We start from the raw sequence: 21,734 nt of genomic DNA on the forward strand, positions 1-21,734 counted from the left end.
ATGGCCCATTTTAAATAATATATTTATGGTAGGCCTATATGGTTGGATTATAATTATTGTGTGTGAATGTGATCATCACTTTAATGTTGCAGCTGGTAAAGCTGGAGCTAATTTTAAAAATGTTATACATTTCATAATTAGGCTATATTCTATTTAATAATACATCATAGTTAATAAGTTGATTACTATTTGATTCTAGCCTTGCTCTCAAAGTGCACCAGATTGATGCATTATGGGTGCAGGAGGGTCCAAAGTCCACCCGCCGCAGTCCCAAAAGCCCTGGTGGGAAAACACACAGCATTATGTTAATCAATCTGTGTATGCATGTCTGCGAGCGTCTGCCTGTGTTGACTAACGAGAGGAGGCAGGAGGAGACATCAGCACGGTTGTTTAAGATGTACGCACCCAAGCTAACTGCTATCATTACTGGAGGGACTGTAGTGCAGAATCATGCATTGGAAACGATGAGCCCAATCACAATGATCAAGTTTCAGCACGAGAGAGAGAGAGGCGGAATCAGTCATTAGCGCTGTGCCTATATACACAGGAACATTTATGTTTAAAAATGCCTTTCTTTGAGGAGGCCCGAGGGAGGGAAAAATTAAATCAGGTAAATAGAGAATATAATTTTGAGGGCGAATGTAGTCGAGTGAAAGAAAATTGAGCAAGAAGAGTCAACATCTTTCATCATTTGTTCCCTCTCTCTTTGTCTCTATACCTAGCTAATCTTTCTGATTTTGCCTCCCACTGCTATAAACTCTGAGGCTATACATAGAAATTCACACATGCATATATATGTTCAAGGAGAAAGAGGTTTTCATTCTTCAAACACATAACCTGGAAAATAAAATCTATGAATACCTTGTTAAATGTTAGTACACACCCACAACACCGAGGAAAGTGAAGCAGATGTGCGACGCCGCAGTGACAACGGGGATTATCTGTTTGCTCAAGGACTACAGCTGCAGGCAGCATCCATAAAAAATGCAGTGTATTTGCAGATGAACACCGGTGGGAAAAAAACAAACATCTCGTCGGCTGTCCTGTACCATCAACTGATGCCGTGTGGCACACAAAGCTTAGAGGACGCAGAGCGATGACTCAGAGTGTCAGCGGCGACCGTGTGTCAACATCACACCGCTACCCTCGTAGGTAAAATGCAGATTGTGTAGAATCTCTATTTTGCCTGCATTTAGGATTTACGTAACAAGACAAAGGCTATATTCACATCTTAATATTCTACAATGACTCAAGCAAACAGCTGAAAAAAACCCCCCATCTCTAATACTGTGTGTTACTACACTGACTTGGACAGTTGTGCAGTAGTATTTGTACACGGGTGTGTGAATGGTTGGCAGATCAGTCAAATGTTGCGTAATTGACACACATTTTGTCATCCATGTAGGCGGCGTGGGATTCGCTCCAAGATACGATGTTTAAAGCTTTTGCCATATTTTCAGCCGTTTGACTCTATTGAATTTTGTACTTACTGTTCCCGCGACCATCAAAGGGCCAGACTCATAATAATATTATAATATTTATTCCGATTTCTCCTGTACTTGTAGTTAGTTTGCATGCAGAGGTCAAAGCGAAATGAACGGATCTATTTTTGTCTGGGCACGTGGCGCGAGAGGGTTAATCCTAAAATGTAGTCGGCTTTATTCCCTACCTGTGGCATTTTGCAGAGCATATCGCAATTCTGGTGGCAAGATTCACCACATTCTTATGCCGCCCACAGCATGCATGCTCAGACCAAGTCAACGGCACACTGGTGAAAGTGTACCTTTACAACCCCTAAATCAGACCGACCCCTTTTATGTCAGCTTCACTTTCATAATACATTCTTCAATCAGCAGACATTTAATTGCACAGATAAAAAAAAAGATCATGAGAGTGATGTGAGGAAGGCCCGCTAAAGATTAATGTCTGATTCTTACCAGCATCTGTCAGCAATGACAGCTTTCATGTATGAAGGCTTTCCTTTTCAGTTGATTAACTCTCTTTGGAGACATCTGAAGGCGGCAGGTATGTGTCGCTTCTGCAGTGCTTCATTTGAGAAGCACGCATTACGTCTGTGATCTTGTGCACTTTAAACTGGGTATATGGAAGGAAAAAAAAAAATCATCTGGAGCGTTAGAGACCTATTTATAAATGCATGCCTCTTGTTAATGTCATCCTACATGCGATCCTCAAGTAAGTGTTCGGGCAAAACACATTTTGTACAGGGTAGGTAATAATCATAATGAATCGTGAGCAGTGTGTACACTCTGTGGTTCTTAGTGAAAATGGGCCATGAGTTTTCATGTTGCTCCGACTTGAACACTAAGTCATAATAACTAATTCATACTGTAGTGCGGGCATGCTATGAGGCATTAAGGATGCATTGCAAGTCTGTTCAAAGGGAAAAAGAGAACAGTTGGGTTTTGGAAACAAGCCAATTATGCCAAACCTAATACAAATAATGGTCATTTAATTTAGTTGTATTTGCCTACAAGGTGCTTTGGCCGACGAGGCACTTTAATTGGATGTAATAGCTTTCAAATTGCCTGGCCATCATCAATTCCTTTTTTCAGCGTTTCAACTTTGTCCCCTGTTGCCCAGCTCTAGGGGCTGTGTTTACACCGTGCAACACAAATGCACACTAGTCAGGATCAAGTTGTCCGAGAGATGTTGTTACAAAGGCTTTAGAGCTGCTAAACCCATGAAAGGAGGTCTGATACCCTTTTTGAGTTGTATTTTTCTAACGGACTGGCAGTGTTTGAGCTCCGCCATGACTGATTAAATGTGCCCTCTTGCCTACTATATCACTGCTCTTGGTTTGGATTGAACTTCAAAGACGGTGGGATGGCAGTGAAAGTCCTGCGTCTGTGTCACTGACGGTCTTTGTGACCGAAGGAAGCAAAGGCACCGGTGGTGATGTTTTTTGGAATGTAACATGATGAAAGATGTGGTAAATATTGGCTTACAGACCGACATACCGGCTCTGGTTGGGTGACATGACCATAAAAAGTATACTTTAAATTAGTTTAAGGACGCTATGGGCAATGTTGCAAATCAATAAGGTGATATTGGATTTACGGGACATTTAGCACCTTCAATTTTCAAGTATTTAAGTGACCAGCTGGCTGTTTTATCTATAAAAAATATTTCATTAAATGTACAATATCACAATATATAGATACTAATAGTCCTGGCTATTCGTCAAACAGACTATATTTGACTTGTGTCCTAACTAAAAGTTATAAATTAAAGTAGAATTCATTCTGCTGGGCTGATTAGTTTTGGTTACTTTATATTCTACATTCTGTGAGTCTGTGATTTGTAGGTCACTTTCAATGACAGAGGGGATTTGCACATACCCAACCAAATTTAGTCAAAACTATTCAGCACTGTTAATGGTAATGTAATTACTTTCATTTCTCTGTTGTTCGATAACTGTGCAAAAAAAGACGAAGATATTACAGCTGATCAATGAGAAATTATGTTGACAATTCTACCAAACAAGTGCACACAAACAGAGTGACACTAAAGCTGATGGTGTCCTCAGTGTTAGAAAATACATGTTCTGTTATTCAGTATGAATATATTTATATTTATATATATTTTTCCCCATCTTTTTGGCTGGAGGTCGACTTTTCACACTTTTTGCAGAACATTGAGGACATATGATCAGTAAAGGCAACGGACTTCACAGGGACTCGTGTGTTTATCAGACGGACAAAGTCACTGCAAGTAATCAACAACTGAGGTGATGCTATAAAATGAGCTAAATTTATAATAGTGCCTAAGAATGTATAAAATAATTTAAAGTTGTATTATTCACTTCCATGTTGTGTGCTTGGAAGTTATCGGTGTATGCGCTCGGGTAATAATTACACACTTATAAGACCTCTCCAGGCGATACGAACACGATGGGGTTATTCTGGTTTTAGCATTATTAGGATTCTCAAATTGACATGATTGTTTTGTATTGCACAGCTGCAAGCCATAACTAGCCTTTTATGAAATTAAGATTTGATAGGTGATCTCATCTCACAACACAAAACAAAACAAATGAGACAGCGTGAAGCTCAAAGGGACGGATTTGAGAAAGTCATAAGCCTAATGCAGCAAACACCGGTGATAAGCTGCCTGGTAAACACGTGTGTCATCTCCAGAAAATGTTTACTTTTCACTTTTTACTAAAGCTAAATCAAGCTCCTGCTGTACGATTACAATTTCCTCAGGTGATGCAATGGCATTAATTTGTCAGGCGATAATAACAATAATTCTGCAGGACACTGCACATCGTCCAACACCCTACCCTGCAGCAGAAATCCACAAACAGACACATACGGCAGAAACATTTGAAGAGGAAGTGGGAAATGGGCTTTTATGAACCAACATCGGAAAAATGATAAAATGTGCTCTGACAGTGCTGTTTACCTGCTAGGAATCAATAGCACAATAACGGAGAGTGAACATAATGCATAATAAGGTTGAAAACAAATTGTAACTACCCATAAATGTTTATTTTTTTTTTTTTTTAGAGACAAGACCATTACTGAGAAAATGGAAATTATATTTGTGTGTAATAAAAAAGCATTGCCGCAGAAGGCACAATTCCATTTAAGGCTGACCCGCAACATTTCTATCAGCACTTTAAACCCAGAATCCATTACTTACAACTACTGTACGCTCTGAAAGAGATATTGAATGCAGAATTAGAAATGGGTGGTTAGAATAAATCCAGAAAACAAGCGCAAATACCCTGGTCATTAATACAGCTATTGCGGTGCCTAGAGAACAGTTTGGATGGTCGAAGTAGCGTTAGTTGGAAATGGGGGATTTAGATCAACTAAGCAGTTGTCAAATTCCCATTAACATGTTCACAGGCCTCAGATAGAGCAAACCTCTACCCAACACTCCTTTTTAAATTACACCCATTAAAGGATGTAATCACTCAGTGCTAATCTATTCCTCTGCATGGAGGAGGAGGAAAATATCAAACTAAGATAAAAAAAAAATAGCAGTAGCACACAAGTCTTAGCGCTCAGCAGAGCACTAATGCCAGAGGCTTTGCAGAGTATCACCTAGGAAGATGAATAGAAGGCCAGAGAGGCTCAGACGAGAGATGACATTTCTTCTCTGGGTGATTATAAGCACAGACTCCTTCCCCCAGTCATCATCTACCCACACGACCGTCTGCCTGGCTTCTGCCACTCCCACCCATCCAGTCCACTCTATTTCTCTGTGCTGGAGAGACCGTCTGCCCCACCAATCCGTCCGAAAGACGACATCTGTTTCGACTTCTCCGTGACAAACGGACGAATGAATCAGACTGGAAATGGGGAATTGAAATCCTAAACTAACGGAAATGTATTTCTCTTCTTGAGGAGAGACCGCGCTGCTGCTGCACTGCCGTGTTCATAGAAAACGGAGCAGCAGCGTTTTAAGTGTCGTGAGGCCGCCTGAACCGTGTCGAGACAGCTTTAGCTGGTGCAGTACAACAATAAAGACATGTTTTCTAACTGTTCTTTAAGAAGAGAGTAATCGCTGACTGATCCATTTTCAAGACTCCTTAGTCTTCGAGACCCAAGCCCAAATTTCTGTCTCTTTACTTCACTAGTCTTTTGAATCAATGTTGGTTCTGATGAGCTCTGACATTGCCAAATCCCTCCATGCAGGCCCATCCAAGCATCCCCGGGGCTTACTTTGTTCTGGGATGAAAACTAAAGGTTCCAATCTCCTCACCTCTTGCTGTTAACAACATCCTGCAGGCATGTCGTGGCTGTTTTTAAGGATCTCCTGGTCAACGCGAGTGTTTATAACTGACATTGTGACAAGATATCTTCTCTAAAAAATAAAGAGACGAAAAAACAGGCTTATAGATGCGTCCACACCCATTTGGTAAGTCCTCCAGACTTCAAAGACATGCACATGGTAATCTGCTTTAAATGGGTGTTTCTGGACCTCTATCACAGCTCGATCATCAACTGAGCCGACATAAACCATGGCTGAAAAAACAATGCTAATAGTGGATAATTATCAGCTTTTACTCCGCCTGCACTAGCTGCTCTATTCCCTCTCCCATAACACACAGAGGCTGGTGAATAAACACAATGGCATGAATAAATAATGACCCCCACAATCCTCTTAAGATCCCCGAATAGTGAAGGGGGGAAAAAAAAAAGACAAAAGTTTACTTTTGGTGTTTGAGAGCAAGCAGAGCCTGAAATTGTAAGCGACTCATTAGGGCTACATGTGGCTTGCCTGGGGCCTTGCTAAACAAAGATGGCACCATCCCCATCCTGTCATTTCTCAGCGCACTGGCCTAATAAAATTCTCAAGTATACCCATAAGAAACTGCTACATTCCCAATAAAAGACAGCAAAGAGCTGAAGCACTGCCTTAAAAAAAAAATGTTTCGAATCAAAATGTTAGCAGTGCTGAGAAGGCCACTGTTGTTTGATTTATGCAGATTTGCTATATTTTGTACAAACGCCAAAGCTCTTAATGCTGAAAGAGCAAATCTTCTGTCTAAACATGATTTCCCCCTCTGATAATGCTCTCCAGAAAGCTTACGTAAAAACCAACAGTTTTTCATTTCAGACAGTTTGTCAGTGTTAAAGAATTGATTTGTGTGTGCCTCGCAGCTCTCACTGAGTGCATGACAGTTCAAAGGGTTATCTAAAATACATGCTGTCAAGAGGCTTGTGTTTCTAAGTGCTTATATAATTCATACCGTAGTGAAATGAAAGCCACCGAGAGTTTGCCACATGGCAAATAAGGTGTGTTTATAACAGAAGCAGTTGAAAGAGTTGGTAATGGTAATATAAGGCTGGCTGCATCCCTTGGACAGGAAGAGGAATGTTGATTTAGTACTGCTAAATGCTAAATACATTTGTGAAATGAGTTTGCATTCAACACAGCGGCAGTGACAAATATTACTGTATGTAGAGAGAACCTTTTCACCTTTTCTGGAGCGTAATTTTAGAGACTTTGGACAAAAAAGGGTAAGCCAATTTCAATTTCATATTTCCACTGAGGTGATAAATATAAAAGAAGTTGCCTGGGGTAGAAGGGGTCCGAGCAACAGTAGAGGAGAAACAATATGAACGCTAAAAAAACTATCCTTCAATACTCATACCAGTGATAATTCAGAAAGCCAATTTCAAATAAATATTTTGCCATTGCTGGACATACACTCTACAATAAAACACTGTTAAACAACATATCTCTCCGCATTGATATTCTTTACCTCAGTCAATCCAATTCATACATTTGTATCGATGTTTTGCTTCTTTTTGCATACGAGTTGTATTCTGGATGTCCAGACTGTGCTGACATGCAGGTTCAGGATTGAGGCCGATCAATTTTTAATTGATCCGTAGCAGCCGTATGAAGCCTGATCCATTTCCAATCCTTTGTTCATTGCACTCTGGCTGCAGGTTGTGTAGACCCTTCTATAGACGAAGCCATCAACAATACGCGTGCACATGTTGGCAACGGTAGTCGCGTTTTGCCCCAGACGTCCAGACTAGTTGGCCGGCTTCAAACATTTAATCAAAACTGTTAACAGCATCAACATGTCTGCTTGTCGCATGACCGGTTGTCAGAATCTACATTCCAACAGCGGACGAATGCTTTCTGCAGAATCAGGATCACGACCTTTCACGACTTTTTAAAGCAACAGATATTCCAATTTAAGTCCGTATTAAGTGGTGACTTTCAGCTGTGGTTGATCGTAGTAACTGGACGCTGTAGAGACCACATGGATCGGGAAAGTCAATGTGTTTAGGTTGCATTAGAGATCTTTGGTGGTCAATGCCCTTGCATAGCTTGCCAAACTGCAAAATCATCATTGTTTACAAACTGTAAAAGGGTCTATTGTTACCCGTTTTCCTTTTTTTAATTTTAGGTCTTTTATTTTTTTATTTTTAAGAATCAACTACTCCTTTGTCAAATGCATTTTTCCTGGATGCTGAAAAATGATAGCAGGCTGAGTATCAGACACTAATTAAAGATATATCGTGTCATGAATCATGCTATATTTTTTGACACTTCCCTTGCATGTGTACAGTGTGAACAAGGCAGAATGATGCATAACAATTCAGATTTTTTATCCCACTTTATGCTTTTTCATATAAAATGTGAATTGCTTTTTTTATGTTTCGAAAGATGTGTTTTTTTCTTTTTTGTTTGCGCTCATAAATTCTAAATGTAATACCTCTGCTTTATTGCCCTTTGTACACAGGGCGCTCATGCAACAGTCAACAACTCTCACTGGACCACCCTGTATAAATAAAGGTTCACCGAATGAATGAAAAAAATAGGATCCTTAATCAAATCACTTTTTATAGCAGCGCAATTGTGACTGTTCAAGTCTGAACAAAAAAATATATCATCGCAGACTGAGTCCAAGGTGGAATTAGATTAGGAGACCCTTTCCTCTTTGCTTTCTCCAATGCTGCACCTTTACTGTCTATCCAGCAATATTGATGTAAAAAAAACAACAATGCGATCTATAACACGGGCGGCTACTGAGTACAATGAGAAAAATAACACAACAATTAAAGTCAGGATGAAAAAAAAACAAGTATCCAATTAGTGGTGTGCACTATCAAGCTGTAACCTGAAGCCTCTTGCTAGGTGAAATATACAGAGATAATTCTTTCAAACTTTCGTAAAGTCAAAATTACTTCTGGACTTTAGGGGAATCAAGGTCATCTCTCAGACTTTGAATGCTATTTAACCATATAAACAAGACAAACGAGAGAATCCTCACTTTAATCTCTGTAAAGGCCTCACAATACAGTAACCAACCATGCACCAGTCCTGTTCTATAGGGTCTAGGGCTGCACGAGTAATCAAAAATGAATCTCTATTACGATTTTGGCTTCCCACAATTAAATGCGCTTCTCAACTAACAGCCAGCCACCAGAGGGCAATCAAGATGTTAGCAGCAGGTAATAAACTGTATATCACTTTAAATTCACGGAATGCAGATGAAGAAGAGCCTTATTCTTATTTTGATGCAAATATTTGAACCGTAGCGGGAATGTAGCACAACATAGAAGAGAAAGTAGTGCTCTGGAAAAAAACACATTTTGTCACTGAAACCAATGAATAATTGTGCTAAATAATCGTAATCTCAATATAGATCAAAATCGTGATTAAAATCCTGCAGCCCTAATGGTGTCATACAGTCAATGCATGTTTGTTAATGTAACATCTTATCAGGCTGCTGACTTACATAAGTCAATTTATTTTGTATTTCCTGAATTAAGTTGTAAAACTTGACGTTTTTAAAACAACTGCCTCAGGTTGCCAACCATTCCTCAGCTCCGTGTGGAAACGTTTCTGGCTCTCCTGGAACTTCGTATTGGCACGAAATGAAAGAGCTAAAACTGTTCACACATCCAACCAGCTGTAAACCACTATTAGGGCTCAGCTGATAATAAGTCAGTTCAAATCGTCTAAATGGCTCAAAGTGCGTCCACGCCAAAATGTGGTAATTCACACAGTCCAAGCATTGGGGGTTTGCAGACGGAGAGAATGCAGCTCCGGTGTGACCTGCTGCAGAGGCTGGCCATTCATACAGCTGAGATAAGACTAGTGTTTCCCGTGTGACAGCAGTACTTTAGGGGAACCACTGAATGCAGAGGGGGGGGGAAAAATCTAAAGCTTATGTCCCGAGCTATTTTCTTCAACATGCACAGGCTGTGAAATTTCACTGCGCCGAGTGACTTTTACTGGGAGAGGAATGATGCAGGAAGAACCTGCACGCTTCAGCACAACAATGAGATGGAACTGCAGGGTCTTAACATGTGTGGAAATCTGTTGTGGGCATTAGCCCTACACTTAAGCATGCTAATGTTATTTTGATTAAGAGCAAAATAATAATTGATCACATAATAGAGTTTATAGTGTAATGTATAGTATATGCTCACGGACGATGCTGTACAAATTAAAGACAAAAAAAATAGTATTTTCTTGTGCTGTGTTTTCAAACTCACACTTTGATCTTAGATATTTGTTATGTGAGTTTTTGTTCAGGTTTCAATATTCTGCACATGAATGTAACACATATGAAGAAAATATGTTTCCAGTATTCCCCAAAAGAATGTAACCGACAAAAGTTCAAACATTGCCGAAAGCCCGAGCCAAAGCCAGTTTTTAATGATGTATCTTTTGTAAATTGAGCGAACCCGAAGGTTCTGTACCTGAATTTGTATCAGAGACTTAGACATATCAGAGGTGACCGGTAATGAGGGACATCTCAGCATGGAAGTTTAATTATTTCTAGCTCGTACTAGGGCAACAGCACGGTATGATCTCTGCTTCCTCGGCATCAATAACAACCGCTAATTGCTTTCACTAGAGATTACTGGTTGTTCAGAGCTGGAATTTTGTTGCAAGATACTGGTATACAATATTTAAGATTATAAATATGTGATAAGACAGAACAGATTAGATATAACATTTTTTTTTGGTAAAGTATGCTCAATTGAATGTATGAGGACAGAAATGAGTGCAACTAACCTGCATCTAGAGACCAATTACACTTGTTGTGGTCAGGCTAGAGGACAATATAGATCTGATATCAGTGTTCTTTTTTATCTTTATAAATTAGAAATACGTTTAACTTACTGGGTGGAAATGATTGGACTCAAACCAGACAACACTTCATAGATACAACTTGTGGAGGTGTTCATTCACCAACTGTCTTTTAAAGTTTGTGAACATGTGCTTTATATTGTTACAACTTTTTCCAATTATATAACAAAAACTTGTTTTTTTGTATCCCATTCTAAGCAGGGAGTGTATTTCCTGGAACTAATAAATACAACATGAGCACAGATCGTTGACAGTATGCTCAATGAATATTGCTAAGAGAGGGACAGAAGTCGTAAGACTGGGTAAGGATGATCCCCCACGGAGGAGGGCTCATCCCGCACCATGTCGTGCTTTGAGCTGTAGCAAGGCCCCTGAGCCCTGGTGGTAAGATGGGCCCTGATGTGCTGTTGGTTTAGACTGTCAGAGGCACTGGCAGGGAGCGGGTATGCAAGTCCACAGATAACAGACCAAAACTGTCCACAAGGGCCTGTAAAACCCAGCAAATTAGCTTGCAAATGAGCCAGAGAATATCTCTACTAATCCATGATCTGAGCGGAGACTCTGCCAAAGAAGTAAACAAATAAATAACTTCACAAGAAATACTGAGGGTGGAAATAACCACGGCTGTGTGCTGGGAAATCACGACTGATTTCTTTGAAGCATCATTTGGCCTGATATTCTGCCGCTGACACGCCTGTGACCGTTTCAGAACGAGCTTCCATGTTGCGCTCGATGCGGTTACAAAATTACAGATCCCAATATTACAGGAAACACTGTCCCCTGCAGCAAATGATCACAGTCGCTGTGTCTCGATCGCAGATGTCAAGCGGCAATGAAGCATCAAAATACCAATGTTTAACAAAAGCGATTATATTTCTGTTCCACAAGAAGACTGATATAATTACCATGACTAACTGAATAAATGGTATCATTGCTCCTGTGGTCCTTCAAACACAATATGCTATACACATGTGTCGCATATTTCAAAACTTTGCAAATACAAAGATATCTGTGAAAGAAAGGCATACATAATCTGTATAAATAGCTCATACTGTTTCAGTTCCTTAGATCTTGATTCTTTGAACAAGCACCCTGAAACATTGCACAGAGGAGTTATTTCTAATTGAAAGCAACACTGTGAATGTAATATAATTGGCTGTGACAAAGAAAAAAAAGCTACATTTTAAGACCAAATGTGATAAATACCTAGTAAAAGAATGATATAATGAAAGCTTTTAATTCTAATGCCATTTCTGTCATGTCATGAAGACATGTTTTAAATGACATTATGAATACATTCTCAATCTGCCTCTTTCTTGTCTCTTGTCACTTTTGCTCCCTGCAACATGTACAGGAAGACACAAGCGGATAAGAATTGATGTTTACTGTAAGTACTGACATGGAATCGACTGATCTTACAGAATATTCTGTGGCACACAGATAATTACAAGCCAGGAGTGCGATCAAAAGTAAAACCCTGCAGGACAGGTAAAGAGAATCCCTCAACATGGTCTGTTAAAAGATTCAAGGGAAGCCTTCGCACTCAAAATAACATCATCTAATTATGTAATTATTACATTTCAATGTGTGCACAGCTACAGTCCACTGGGATGTAAATTCCATGCCATGCTATTATAAATTTAGGATTATTTCATTTACTAAAATAATCCCATGAAACAGTTTTATGTTAACCATTAAATGCTTCTGTATAAAAACTGTACTGATTTAAACAAGAAAGGCTTTACTGACCATATCAAAAACCTCATTAAAATAAAAAAGACTAATAACAAGCCTGCTGTTCCGCACGTCTTTGGATTTTTTTGTCAATTTTATATGAAACAAAAACCAGACAGACCTGATGACAATAATGCTTTCACATATGATAATTGATTTTCCTGCCAAAGTATGCAGTAAGAAAAGTGTATTCCTTATTTGCACATATGCCTTGTTGGGTGTGTGTGTGTGTGCGTGTGTGAGCACATGTGCAAATATGCTACTTCTACTCCAAGGTCACAATAGGAAATCCCATCTCTGTGGTCCCACCACACTGCTGTAAAACATGCTCTAATGAATCCAGCCTTCTAATGCAGCAAACGTCTCGTCTAATTGGAAGTCTGATTTCTCTTCAACCCAACAGGCTCCCAATACGGTGGCGGCGCTTTGGGGAATTGGTTCAAAGATAAAACACATCTTAAGTGTGGAGTGGGCATCAAAGGCATTTGCTTATTCACTGCAGGAGGGCGTGGCCACCAGCATCCGTAAATTCAGCATGCACAGTCTATGAGGTGCAAGATTGAGGTGCACAGTTTTGTATCATGTGTAAAAAATGCTTCTTGTTCTGGGGGTTACTTTTAGAAAGCACGAGAGTAATACTTATGCAGGGGGGGGACAACTCTATGGTGACTCATTGTTTTCATTCATCGTAACGCATCCTAGTCCAGTGGATTACGATCAAAGATATCTCAACTAGGAAACATTGATTCGTCATACAGGACTGTGGTAGTGCTGGTATAAAACAATGAACCACTCATAGGAACAGATTCATTCTCAAGGGGCTTGTACGGGTGATTTCGGAGAACTTGTTGCATTCACCTATTGCATTTTGAATACTAGTAGTCCAGACCTGTTCCAGGAGTCATGTGTCATTAGTTGAGTTTTTCACTAATGGATTGTTCATTGCATCACTTTGAAGCAATTTTGAGTTTGAAAAAGCGCATACAAATTAAACGTCCTAATTATCTTGACATAATCCTGTTTGACTCAGCAAATCGCATTATAGGCTATTATAATTATAAATTAATTAACATAGCCTAACAACATCACCATTTATACTGGCTGTTGATGCTATTGGATAACACTACACTATCATTACGAACGTCTCAAACTGCATCACTTGAGCCTCTACTGTTGCGGTCATCGATGGCCTTGCTTTGGCGAGACCTTTTTCATATCGAACCATTTTCCTTTTTTATGGCAGTGACGCATACGTCCTATAGGTGACACGGCATTAACAGCACTTGTTATTTTCCCTCATTCTTAGGCTTCAGCTGGTCTCTTAATTCCGCGGCTGATGCTGTTAGAAATGATTAACGTTCCTTTATGGATCTCCAGAAGCAGGACTTCAATATAAGAAATATGTGGCAGGACCCAAAGCCTTACAAGGAGTTATTGAGATGTTAATTATGCTAATTTACAATTATCTTGACCACACGCTGATTTACACACTGGTGGCCTTTATCACGTTTATGCTGGTCATTTATCTGAAATTAGGAGCGTTTGCTAAAAGAGAAAATGGAGCATTAATATAATTAAATTCCTTATAGCCTAATAAATAGATTGATCGATCACCCTCAAGCACGGTTGAAGCTCTCCTATGCAAGGGAAATGTTGCTCGGGGCCAAGAATAACAAGAACTGAACAAACGTTCTTTCAATCACTATCGACGCGGTCTGGGGACGGGCTGACGCACTCGCTCAAGTTCAAATCTGCGAGAGATCTCGCCGTTCAAAGCCCCTCGGCCTTTTGGGGCTGCGTCACGATTCTACGAGGAACAGCTGTCCCTCATAGAGAGTCGTGCTATGTTCAAAGATTCAGTCACTGAGCACCTCAATCTTTCAACAGTCTAAATACTTCAAGTATCTGATACAGGTGGCAAGGGCATGAATCCTTTTTTAAAAAAAAAATGTTTTTACTTCTAGTCCAAATAGTAGTAGAGGTTGAAACAAAGATGAGAGGAAAGAAGATGGAAGAAATTGCAGAAGTTTTAGTTTATTTGTTTTAGTGGTTTATTCCTACAAGTTAGTTGAAGCCGTTATTCATAATTAATTTGGATTTGTGCAATTATGTACATAGCAGACCAGCTTCATTAACATTACACAATCTGAATAATACTAATGCACTTTATATCTTAATATGAACATGTAAGGTTATAAGCTGCAATAAAAGGCAGAAACAAATCTCATCTCGACAGCTGTAAACAAATCTGTTTGGAAACGCATAAAATAGGCTGTGCATGGTAGAACCACATGAAAAGACTTTTCATCTGACAGCTCAACATCGATGAATAGTGCTCCTACACCAGCTAAAAGCATGATCACATCAGCACATTAGCCACTGCGCTTTGAAGGTAAAAATGCTGATTGATGACTCGTACTTAATCATGCAGAACAAGAAACAGAATTAAATTAAAGGACCCGACCATCATTCATCTTTAAGTCTCTCTTTTTTTTTTTTTGTAATCATTAGTCAGTGCAGGAACCTCAAAAGGTGTTTTGTTGCAATACTTGCTTGGTGCGATAAAGACATGGTGATGTGATTAGTATGGACAATCATAATGTTTTATATTTATATTTTATATCTCATTAAGTCTACTGCTGGCTTATAAAAAAAGAGAGAAATTAAGATTTTATTGAGTACTTTAAAGGCGTGGATGGATCTGTTCAATACTTGCCACCCTGCTTGTTGTTTTGACTTGTTCACTTCAGTTGTGACGTTTGCAAGAGTTACGGCTGCTAATTTTACACTACTGGCTGCTTTTGTGCCACATTCTGTTAAAATCCCTCTTAAGTCATGTCATGACCACCTCTACTACTACTACTAGTATTAGTTATTGTAGTAGTAATAGTAACGCAACCCAACAGTCAAGGCTATGTGCTAACAAAATTCAAATTCATTTGACAAAAAATACAAGTTGATTTAAGGATTTTAGAAGTGTGTGGAGATCTCAACAGAAACCTCCACCAGCCGTGTGCCACAGAAAATCAAAATGCAGCTGGAAGGTTGTGGAGGGACGTTAGCGAGAAGATTTCACTGGAGTTCCTAGAGGCTTTGCCCTGAAGCAATGCCTGCAGCAAACCAGGATTTGAGTAATGAGCGATAATAAAAAAATAACATAACTCCAAAAATGTAATATCACACAAGGCCCGCACTGTATCTGCCATTCGTTGGCATAAAAGAACCCATACTTAAAATCTATATTTAAATAAAACAATTCTGCTCTGAATAATACTATTATGCAGAGGGATCAACTTCATTGCTAAATCACACTCAAGAGTACATACTAAAAAATATATATATATATATACCTTCTTAATCAATACAGGACAGATCTCCCAGGAGGATTTAGTAAGTGAAAGCCAAATCAGTACATAACTAACTGCCCACTGAAACTAATTACATTTTGTTAGTAGAAAAACCCCAGAGTCAGTCACACGAGCACTGTTCTATCAACAGGAACTGTGCAGGTATTAGCGCATTCTTCTTCTCCTCAGGTTTTGAAACACATGACTACCAACAGTCCCTCAGCAGGCTTTTGTGGCTATCTCCAATGCAGATTCTCATGCCTACTGAAACATAATAGTCCAGCCACAACAGTGATTCGAGTACACATCTGGATAAACTGTAATAGGGCAAACCCCAAGAACAGCAGCCCTCCCCCAAACCCAGCAGGTCGGGCTGGCCTCCTTGCTGTTCAGCCTCTGTGGGATGTGCAATGACTCAGCAGTTGCTGCGTGCTGGAAGTGTCCTCAAGGGCCTCCCTAGGGACTGGAGGCATGCTGGGTAGGAGACACACATACCTGTACACACTGCATGGATGCATTTTAAATGCTTACCAGCCCATACGCATACGGTAGTAGCAGTCCCTGGGGACGGGGAGGGTAGCCGGTTTAAGTCCAGCACGGTTCCAGTCGGTACAGGGTGTGGACCGGTAGCTGGAATGGTGTCACCTCCTGGGCACTGCCTACGTGCCCTATAGCAATCTCGCTACATTAATGCATGTCTGTAGGTCCTGTGTGTGCATTTATTTTAGGGTTGTGTATGTTAAAGAAGAAAATGGCAACGAATAAAGTACATATAAAGTACATATTTGTATTATTGTTAATATTATTATTATTGAGTACCCATGTAGCCAGCCATCTATAGCCATGTCCAAACAACACACATCTAATAACAACCCGTGCTGGACATAATTACTTAATTACCAGAAATCCAGAAATAAAATAAAAAATACAATTGTTAATCATGTAGAAGATTAGACCGAGAATAAAGGCATCAACTCATTTCAGCATCACATCCATGTCATTATCAGCCAGGATTTGCATTCATAATATATATGTGCTGCCTAAGAATCACTTGAGCATCAAGAAAATTGTTCCAAAATGACTCTGGCTTATTTGCATGCATTAAAAGCAGGGTCAAGTAAGTCACATGTGAAGAGGGGGAGAACTGCCCAGCGGCTTGAATACATTAAAGCAGAGTAAATGGTTTGTTGATTTAAAGAGATTAGAGCACACACAAGCACGCCCGCTCCATGGATTTTAATTAACTTGCCATATATAAATTGTATGTTATCAGGCATTACTGAATTAAATGCTGAATACAAGTGCTCACTCTGCTTGGGTGAGCTGAATAAAAAGCTACTTAGAATCTTGATTGGGTCTCACCGATGTAGCACGATGCCGCAGCTACGGGTGCTCTGCACACTTTTCAGCGTACCCGACCCCCGAACAGCCATCTAAGGAGATTCTCTTTAATTATGTACAATACAGCCAAATTCTAGTCCCATGGCATCTCAGATGATCAAGCAAAGGGATGCCCTGTTCTCTCCCGGAGTCATTCGGGCAAATGGATTCCACTTCCAAGAGTTATTTCTGTCAGTTATAATAAGAAGCCAATACATAATGTGACACACTCTGAAATGCAAAGCTATTCACAAGGTTCTTTGGAAGTCTGTGCAGGGGCAATTAGAATTGTGCTGCTAGGCCCTTGATGAGATCCTCTATCTCTGAAGTATCCTGGGAACAGTATCATAAATCTGCCAGTTAATATGTAGGATTTAGGTTTAAACTTTGCATAATGCAAAAGAGAACTTCAATTTCCCTACATAGCACCACAAGAAAAAAAATGAGAAAATAATCTATTTTGACAGAAATTCAGGTCAACAAATGCAGAAAGGTGTAGGCACTATGGACACAAAAGGGCATTGTGGGTAATGTAAATACCAGGTACTGCAGCCAAACTGTCCTGAATTCATTCCAAGGGATATGCTGACAAATAAGCACTTGGGGTACTGAGCTGAGTATCCAAATGGCATTTCTGCCATATATCATATCATGACTTTATAACACACTGATCTACAATTTTAAAGAGAGTATTTTCAGCAGAACTGCTCTATTCTCTTCTGACATTTTTTGGCACTTGCCATGGTTCACAGTCACATATTCCCTGAGCTCAAGTGACCTTCTGAGAGCACGCACAACGGCTCATCTGGCCCTCAGGAGAAACGCCAAGCAACAGAGAGATCAGTTCAATAAATACGGCTTCCCACTTCCTGGCACTGATTTCACCAAGAAACCTGCCAAACCGTTTCCTGTCGAAGTAGACACGTACACTGCGACAACAAGGGGAATGATGAACAGTAGAGGGAATTGTATTCCAATGTTCTGGCCTTGCTGAAACACTGGTAAGTGACGTTTCTTTAAGAAGTGAAATCTCAAACATTTTTCACTCTTCAGCAAAATACAGAAAGAAAATGAGGGATGCAGCGATCCAGCAATTTCAGTCCCAATAGCGATTCCTGGGCCAATACCGAGTGCGGATCCAATAGTGTTAAATCAATAAGCTGTACTCCTCACTGGGCAGAAGTGACTGGGATCACTATCTTATGCTTAAGGCAACATCAGGCTTGACTTAAGCATTGCTTTCTTAACCATGTTAAACAGAATGTAACAAATAAATAAATAGATATAAATGTATTCAACTGTTAATTATTATTAAAATATGAAATGGTGCACAAGCAACTTGGTAAAAGAAATCTTCAAAATTAACAGGAATTACAATTTCAGTACATAATGTATATGGCAGAGGTATTTAATTAAAATTCAGCGAGGTCCATTTAGAGAGAATTTCCTCAGAACATCACAGTAATATCTGACTTGCGCTATGATTTAGTGCCATATGTACTGAAGTAGCCTAACAGTTGTATTAACGTCTGTATGAAGTCAATAACTTGTCAAATCAAATAAAGAAAGTCCAATTGAAAAATATCTAATATTTATTGTCAGATTTCAAATTGAACTGGATGAATTCTAAATAATACATAACCTAATGATAAATAAATGTTCTTCTTTCATTTCAAGTAAAATAACGGCTGCATTTAAAAAATTAAATACATAACAGAAAGCTTTTGAAAAATGTGACTCTTAAAAGAAATGAATTTAACTGAATTGCCCTGCAGCTTTAAATGAATTTAATTCAGGTGTGAAGTGATGTCAATCAAAAAAGCCAAGATATCCACATTCTTCTCATCTTCTAAAAAGAGAAAAATTGTGTGCAGGGATTTTATCTGTGGTTGTTGAAACCAACCACTTGTTTCAGCTCTATTCCTCTCTGTTACCATCATTGTTGGACAGTTAAAAATGTTGTGTTAGGATTCTGATCATATTGGGCTCTTAGGTTTATTTTTCTGTGCCTTCATTTCAGATGTGAGTGGGTACGTTTGCTCAAAGGATTTGTGCTTTGCTCTCTAAACATAAGGCACTGGTTTTTAAATGCCCGTGGAAAGAATAAACAGCTGTCCACATTTCTCTTTTTCGAGCCCGCCATGTGAAATAACGTCTCTGACTCACACTCGAGTCGAGGGCGACACTTATCAGAATACACATATTTGATTGGCCGAGCAGCACTACGTGAGATGGTTTACAACGCATGTAATTGGTCAGTTTCCTGGAATTCTGAGTGCCATAAAGGCTAGAAAAGCTTTATCCGATACTGGTATCGGTGCGTCACTAAAAAAAAAAAAAATTGCAAAAGAGTTTAAACAAGCTTAATCACAATGTCAACATCAACATCAGCTTGGTCGGACTGAAATAGTGCCAGGGTGTCAAAGTGCACCAAGACATTTAGAAAGACAGAAAAGATGCAACTCATCTTGCGGCTGTTAAGGTTTCCGGTCTAGCATTGTCAAAAGCACCACAAATACAAACCAACATAATGCACAACAACCTGCATCAGTGTACAGGGACAGGCTTGAAAAGATTAACACAACTCTATTCCATTTAGACATGAAAATCAAATCTACCCGACAAAAAAGACAAAATCTGCTTGCCATAAATAAAAACTAGTAAAAGAGAAAAGTGCCCTACCGTTTTCTGTGTTCTCGTGTTCAGTGTCAGTGAGAGTGAGATTGGAGTTCGCCCTGCTGGAGAGGCACGAGCTGCGGCCTGACTTGGTGTTGCTGCGGCCCCATAATCTGACCGCGTGCTCCGGCGACATGATGCCGTCCGTCTCTGTGTCCGCATCTGAGCCCACGCTGACCGAGTACTCGCGGTGTGGCATCCCCAGGTCAGTCCTGTACGTGGCTACGTGCGACGGGAGGGCCTCTCCGAAGCCGAGGTTTCGAAGGGAAAAGTCTGCCCCTGCAGCAAAACAATGAATACAAAGCTCTGATTATGAAAGAAAAAAAGATGACAGCAATATCTTGGCCTTGAGAGGACCTTGAACAGACATCTTTTAAAAGCAATGGTTCCACTAGAAATCGCTGTGCAGCTACATGGAGATGCAGGTATATTTAGTATTCAAGCCACTATGTACAAGATTGTTGTGTGATTATAGCATCATGTGTTGCTTTCACCACATTCATCTTAGTATCCGTCAGATCTGAGTCTTGTTCCAACCGTGAAGATTCGCCAGAGAGGAGAATCTTAAAAACTTACATATTTGGGCCTTGAAAGTAAATACAACAGTTTTTTTTGCATTAGTCTTTTGTTCGTAAACAACAGCAGGTTTCAAACGCCAAATTCACAGCTTTTATGTCTTAAAATGTTGTATTTAAAACTGAGACATCTGTCTTCTATTTCTTCTCTACCAAGGTATTTATAAATTACCAGTGCAAGCCAGGAGACTTGTAAATCAGTCCGTGGGGATTTGAGAATCTCACTAGATCCCATAACAGATGAAGATGAAATAAATAAATTAAAGACACAAGGATTTTTGTTTCTTTCCTTCAGTGCACCACAAATGGGCTCTGATTAAAAATTCATTATTTTATTTTTTTTAAGTAAAATTGCTTCTTGCCTTCTTAATATAAGGCTACCTTGACAGTGCCAGCACATCTGGTTTAAACTCTGATGATCAATAATATATTTGAAGGAGCAGGTAACGGTCTGCGTGTCCTCCATGCAGCTTTTAACACTGGCATGGTAAGTTCAATCCCCGACCACCTCTGTTAATATTCAAACTATGCGGAGTGACCTCTGCAGCGACGGAAGGTGATTTACCCAGAGACTCCTCATGAAAAAGCAATGATGCTAATATTGAGACCAGGCAGTAACATGCCCTTAACCTGATAACAGGCTTTTTCATGTCGTTGAGCCCTGCTACAGTATATACTTATATATATATATATATATACCATGTTGATATCAATGACAATCTCTTCTATTGACATGATGGCACAGTATTTCATAATATTGGCACAGCTGAGGCCAACCTTGCCGGTTGAACTCCTCCACTTCGTGATGAACCATTTCCTTGACGCGGGTCCCGTAGGCCATCCTAGAGTCATGGTCGAAGGCCTTGAGTGTTTCGCTGGAGCTGTAGGATTTGGGGTTGGGTTTGCCGTCCTCGCTGTCCGCAGAGGAGCTGGTGTAGCGGCGCTCTGTGTCCTGCCGGGCAGTGAGCGAGCGGTAGGGTCTGCGTTCCTTCACTTCCATGGCGGCCTCCTCGCTGTTTTCAACACCAAACGTGGGTTACACTGCCAGTTTAGTTTGAGTGATTCTGCGGAGGACAAACACAAACAAAAAAGATTATGATACCTGAAGTGTGAAAAGATGTCTTGACAGCAGAGTTGATTTTTCAAATGTAACCTTTCAAATCAGCAAACATATAATCACTTGCAACCATGATTAACTAGGATTTAAAGAGGTATAGTGCTAGTTCCTGTTAAAAAACATCACTGATTCTATCCATACACACACACACAAACACGTAGCAGAGTAACTGTGGAGATAAATAAAATGCAAATGCATGTTTCCAAGCAGCAGTGTATGCATGGCTCAGCACACACGGGGAGAGCACGAAGAACTACCCGGATTAGATTTAATAAAATACGGCACAACAAATCTTGCACCTATAAA

The 21,734-nt window shown here is 39.8% G+C and overlaps 1 protein-coding gene across 2 annotated transcripts in view; it reads right to left on the reverse strand.

Moving 5' to 3' along the window:
* The window catches only part of tenm4 (teneurin transmembrane protein 4), a gene marked incomplete at both ends in the record, with an annotated part of 111,028 nt that extends 89,717 nt beyond the window's left edge, over nt 1-21,311 (reverse strand). For both annotated transcript variants that reach the window (XM_079165745.1, XM_079165744.1), the window contains 2 exons: nt 19,743-20,015; nt 21,089-21,311. In XM_079165745.1, coding sequence (XP_079021871.1) covers nt 19,743-20,015; nt 21,089-21,311 — 496 coding nt within the window. The remainder of the gene's footprint in view (nt 1-19,742; nt 20,016-21,088) is intronic.
* Nucleotides 21,312-21,734: the final 423 nt, after the last annotated feature.

Source organism: Pholis gunnellus (assembly GCF_910591455.1).
Source record: "Pholis gunnellus genome assembly, chromosome: 9".
NCBI lineage: Eukaryota > Metazoa > Chordata > Actinopteri > Perciformes > Pholidae > Pholis > Pholis gunnellus.